This window comes from Eulemur rufifrons, chromosome 14, assembly GCF_041146395.1.
Source record: "Eulemur rufifrons isolate Redbay chromosome 14, OSU_ERuf_1, whole genome shotgun sequence".
NCBI classification, from domain to species: domain Eukaryota; kingdom Metazoa; phylum Chordata; class Mammalia; order Primates; family Lemuridae; genus Eulemur; species Eulemur rufifrons.
Window position 1 is genome coordinate 28160504 of NC_090996.1, and position 6000 is coordinate 28166503.

The 6000-nt window shown below is 37.1% G+C and overlaps 1 protein-coding gene across 2 annotated transcripts in view; it reads left to right on the plus strand.

Annotated features, from left to right (window-relative positions):
* Positions 1-6000, plus strand: part of GSPT1 (G1 to S phase transition 1) — a 28870-nt gene extending 22870 nt beyond the window's left edge. For both annotated transcript variants that reach the window (XM_069486114.1, XM_069486115.1), the window contains exons 11-15: positions 83-163; positions 1713-1886; positions 2946-3035; positions 3208-3376; positions 5406-6000. In XM_069486114.1, coding sequence (XP_069342215.1) covers positions 83-163; positions 1713-1886; positions 2946-3035; positions 3208-3376; positions 5406-5458 — 567 coding nt within the window. In that variant the 3' untranslated portion in view covers positions 5459-6000. The remainder of the gene's footprint in view (positions 1-82; positions 164-1712; positions 1887-2945; positions 3036-3207; positions 3377-5405) is intronic.

The following is a 6000-nucleotide window of genomic DNA, read 5'->3' on the forward strand; positions in this document are numbered from 1 at the left end:
GAATTTCACTCTGGGCTGTTGAGCTGCTATAGAGCAGCAACAAAAGTCTGAAACTTGATTTTTTTATGTTAAATTTCAACAGGACATGGGCACAGTGGTCCTGGGAAAGCTGGAATCAGGATCTATTTGTAAAGGCCAGCAGCTCGTGATGATGCCAAACAAGGTAAGAATTAGTTATGCTCTTTCCCATTTAGATTTTGTCTTGAAAATATTAGCAGAGAGCCAGACTTTGTAAAAGCACAGGGATTTCCATTAAAAGAAATTTAGCTTTTTAAAGTCAGGATTATGGCTGGGCGCGGTGGCTCATGCCTGTAATCCTAGCATTCTGGGAGGCCGAGGCGGGTAGATCGTTTCAGCTCAGGAGTTCGAGACCAGCCTGAGCAAGAGTGAAACCCCGTCTCTACTAAAAATGGAAAGAAAATTAGCTGGACAAGTAAAAATATACGCAGAAAAATTTAGCCGGGCATGGTGGTGCATGCCTGTAGTCCCAACTACTCAGGACGCTGAGGCAGGAGGATTGCTTGAACCCAGGAGTTTGAGGTTGCTGTGAGCTAGGCTGATGCCACGGCACTCTAGCCCTGGCAGTAGAGCAAGACTCTAAATAAAGTCAGGATTATGTTTTGTTAATGTCAAGCACAAAATTTGAGAAAGAATCTATGGTGCCATTATTTTTCAATGACAAATGAAGGGGTCTTAGCACCATGTTAGAGCTAAAAGATGCATTGTGAAGAGACTACCAACCTCCTTAGTTTATAGGCAAGTAAATAGAGATCTGGAATGATGAAGAGACTTTCTTCAGTTAACACAGTAAGAGCCAGGGATGAAAACTGTTTTAATCATGATGTAAGTGGTGTGTGTGTATATGTATAGTTAGGTTGGATACTACAAAATAATGAGTCTAAGCTATGCAGAGGGTTTGCCTTTATCCTAAATGGGCCTTAACTCTGTCTTACAAGTTTTTCACTATTAGAGTTTCATTAAAACATGCAGAGTCACTATGAATTATTCCCTTGTGTTATTTCTGATTGCTCAATTCCTGATATTTGCAGATAACCTGTTGCTAAGAAACTATTACTGGTTTTCCAGAGAAGGTTTCTCGAACAGCTCCAAAAATGTTACTTATGTAAGAACATAGACATGAATTATCAGGAGCTTCAGATATGAGAATTTATTTACCATGCTAATTCCAAGCCCAGTGAATTAGAAAAGGTTTCCATTGTCAATGTAATGTTTAAGTATAATTGGTACCTTAGGAATTGGACATTCGGGTTTTTGGATGTATTATGCATGGGAGATTACAGTATTCTACCATAGCATCTTTTGTCCAAAGCATTTATTGATTGAGTCATGCTCTGTGGCCCCAGCTAGAGTGCAGTGGCATCATCATAGCTTACTGCAACCTCAAACTCCTGGGCCCGAGCAGTCCTCCTGCCTCACCCTCCCGAGCAGCTGGAACTACAGGCATGTGCCACCATGCCCAGCTAATTTTTCTATTTTTAGTAGAGACTGGGTCTCACTCTTGCTCAGGCTGGTCTGGAACTCCTGATCTCAAATGATCCTTCTGCCTCGGCCTCCTAGAATGCTAGGATTGTAGGTGTGAGCCACTATTCCCGGCCTTGACGTGTAACTCTTTATTGAACAAGTATTCAGATTTTTTATTCTGTAATGCAGTGAATATGTCAGAAAACCTCCAATCTTGGTTTCTCTTAAAGCACAACGTGGAAGTTCTTGGAATACTTTCTGACGATGTAGAGACTGATACTGTAGCCCCAGGTGAAAACCTCAAAATCAGACTGAAAGGAATTGAAGAAGAGGAGATTCTTCCCGGATTCATACTTTGTGATCCTAATAATCTTTGTCATTCTGGACGTACATTTGATGCCCAGGTAAATAAGTTATTGTAGTGGTCTTAAGTGATTTTTGGTGTCTAAATGAAATTAGGACATGCCACTTAACCCACATTAGTGTGTAGAAGGGGAATTGAAATGGTATAAACCATTTATATATTACAGCCATGATGTATGTATCTCATACACATAAGGTCTTCAAGATGGTACAAGTGCTATTTGGATAGGAAGTAGTACTCTTTGTGAGTTCCTTTTTATTTTTGATCTCCTGTTGATAAATTTATTATATCTAGTATTTACTTTGACTAGAGTGCAGTTGCCTTGGAAGTCACGGTTTGTGTGCTCGTTCCGAGCAAATAAGCTTCCAGACAGGAAATCACACACGTTTTTCTCCCTGTCATTAGCAATCTGACCTCCCTGGGAGAATGACAGTAAAATGTGATTGTTATAGTTAACAGAATTTTTGAGTTCTGTTAAAAGATATGACGATTAATCAAGTTAGATATTGATGCCAGATGTAAGGTTGTTTACTTTTACTGGACTTTGGATATTGAGAAATTGAGCTGTAAGTATAGAGCTGTAAGTTCACATCCAGGTAATTTGTGAGCAGCAACGATTATCTTCATTCCTTGGGGAATATAAAGGAAAGGCTTCCCAGAGAAGAAAGTCTGCCCGCTACTTGTGTGGTTGTTTTGTTTTTGTTTTTGAGATGGGGTCTTGCTGTGTTGCCCAGGCTGGACTCTGAACTCCTGGGGCTCAAGTGATCCTCCCACCTCAGCTTCCCCAGTAGCTAGGACTATAGGTGTGAGCCACGGGCCCTGGCTTGCCTGCTGTGTTTTTAAAGTTGATCAGGCACTTGCCAAGAAGATAAGTAAGGTATAGGATGTTGAAATACATGCTTGAGGTTAAGTAACCATATCTATCTTGTGAACAAAATTAATAATACCCATCACCTCTAACACAGAAATAACTTAAGTTGGTGTCCTACTGAGATGGTGAGTTACACTAATTCTTGTGATACTATATGGCACTTGACAATATTCAATTCTTTTTTACCCTAGGGATAAAGATAAGAACTTTTGTTTGTTTGTTTGACAGATAGTGATTATAGAGCACAAATCCATCATCTGCCCAGGGTATAATGCGGTGCTGCATATTCACACCTGTATTGAGGAAGTGGAAATAACGGTGAGTTTGTTTTAAGAAAATTGGTTGGTTGGTTTATTTTGGTTTTAAGACTATTTTATCTTGATAATTTCTGAGCAGCAGTAGTGATGCACTTTTATTTGTACTCCTGTTCTTCCTAAAGATTCTTGTATTTGGCATTGTTCTGATCTTCTCGTCGTCTTTTCTTGATTAGGCCTTAATCTGCTTGGTAGACAAAAAGTCAGGAGAAAAAAGTAAGACTCGACCCCGTTTTGTGAAGCAAGATCAAGTATGCATTGCTCGTTTAAGGACAGCAGGAACCATCTGCCTTGAGACCTTTAAAGACTTCCCTCAGATGGGTCGTTTTACCTTAAGAGACGAGGGTAAGACTTTTTTTAATATTTTTTTTTACTTCTGGATATTATGAGGGTACAAATGTTTTGGTTACATTTTATGTCTTTGCCTCACCCAAGCCAGGATTAGAGGCATGCCCTTCCCCTCTACAATGCTCACCACATCCATTAGTTGTGAGTTTACCGCCCCCCCAACCCCCTAATCCCTGCAGAATATTACTACCGTGTGAGCACCATAGTGTTGGTCAATCAGTGCCAATTTGATGGCGAAATGGTAAGAATTTTAAATTGATGTCTAGTAGGATGCCTAGCTTTGGTAACCTTCATCATGAGTACAGTACACATTGCAGCAGATTCAAAGAAACATACCTGTAAATGTATGAGTTGACTGTATTGAAAAACAGAATTATATGTTTTAGCAATAACGCTAAATTTAATAATGCTCTACATGAAGTCTTAATTTTGACATTTTGTGAGTAATGGGATTGCAGAGCAATTTTATTTACTGAGTGAGACATTTCTATGATAAAATCCTTTTGTAATATATGTAGAGAATAAAGGTGATAAACAGATTGATATTTTTTTTAACACCTAATTTTTCAGAGTTCTGATTTCATGTTCTTTGGTATGCATCCATTTCTCCCTACGTCTTGGTGATGCAGAACATCTGTAATTTTCCTTTCTTGGGATCATGAAATTCTTTGGTATGAAAACAAAATGATTGCTATGAAACATTTCCTTATGAATTGTTAATATTTCTAACTTTAAATAACTAAGACAGTGGAAAACTTTACATAAAACTTTATGGTTCATTTATTTTTATGGAGAAAGAAAAAACTTATGGTTCAATTTAAATACAGAATAGTCAATTCACATGCTAGTTCTGATTCCATTTAGCAAAAATTTACTGTATGTCTACTGAGTGTCAGGAACTGTGCTAAGCCCTCTAACGAATATAGTCTCTGAACCTTACTTCAGAGAAAACTGTATAAAGACAGTGTTTGTTTTACTTTAAAGTTCTTATTCTAGCTGAGTGCAGAAGCAATGCCTATAATTCCAGCTACTCCTGAGCCCAGGAGTTAGAGGCCAGCCTGGGCAATATAGAAAGACCCTGTCTCAAAAAAATAAATAAAGTCCTTATATCTTAAAACTCTAATTGTTGTTAGTGAAAGTGGTTATTGGGTTTATCCTCTGAATATAACAAAATGATCATTTTGGTTACCAGTGAGAACCTAATAAAAATCGGGCAGATAGAAGAAAATAAATTAAGGTAGCAGGAATTTTTAACCCCAGAATTATTTTTTCCTAAAAGGTAACTTGACTTAGGTTTTTCACAAGACCCAGTGGGGTTTTTATCCCTTACAATCCATAGGATACTACTGGAAGTTCACTGGATTGTAGTTCGGCAGTAACTGCTACATCCTTTTAGTTGCTTAAGGATAGGTTTATGTTTTTAGTAGCTTTATTGAGATATAACTTACATAATATGAAATCGACCTATTTTAAGTATACAATTCAGAGTTGTACAACTATCACCACATTCTAATTTTAGAACATTTAGAACACCTAAAAAGAAACTGTTATACCTGTTTATAATCACCGCTTCTTCCTACCCCAGCCCTAGGCAACCACTAATCTACTTTTTCTATTTGCCTTTTGCGGGCTTTCCATAAACAGAATCATATAATAATGTGTGGTCCTTTGTGTCTAGTTTATCTCACTAGGCATGTTTTTGATGTTCAACCATGTAGCACATAATTCCTTTTTATTGCTGAATAGTATTCCATCATATGGATATTCTATTTTGTTAGTCCAAGGATGGGTTTTTTATATAGGGAATCATATTTCTTTTCCAGCTCCTCCAAGTAAGACCCACTTATTAAGAACACCTAATCAAAAATCATGTCTGTGGTGGTAAAACCAGTTAATTAGTAATTTTCAATGCCAAAAATTTGTTTTTGATTTAAAATAATAACAAGCTTTAATATCTTACAACATAGACTTGCTGTTAACTACTGAAAGGTTTTTTGTTTTTGTTTTTTTTTAATTTCATTTCTAGGTAAGACCATTGCAATTGGAAAAGTTCTGAAACTGGTTCCAGAGAAAGACTAAGTATTTTCTTGATGACCCTGCACAATACTGTGAGGAAAATTGACTGCAAAAGCCTACTTCACACCGCCTTCTTTTATTTTCTGCCCATTGATAAACCTCTCCCCATATTTTGCAAAGAAAAAATTCACAGCAAAAGTCCACATTATGTCAGCTTTCTCATATTGAGAGCTCTGCTATGCCACTGTTGAATTTTTCCTGATATTTTTTCCCCCTTTCAAACTCTGCTTCCTTGGACAGATTTGGCAATAGCTTTGTAAGTGATGTGGACATAATTGCCTACAATAATGAAAACCTACAGGAATTTTTTTATTTTTCATTTTCCCCTTAGGCATATTTAGTAATTTTTCCCCAGGCAGATCATTCTGAGTGTGCGAGTGTGTGTGCACATGTTATAAAGACAACTACCATGTTAATAAAATATTCAATTTGAAATCCTTTTCGGTATTTGAATTGCTTTTGAATAATGTTTTTTATCTGGATGTAACATTGTTGCATTAGCTTTTTAACTTTACCAAGTAATTGAATACCTTTTATTACTTGGA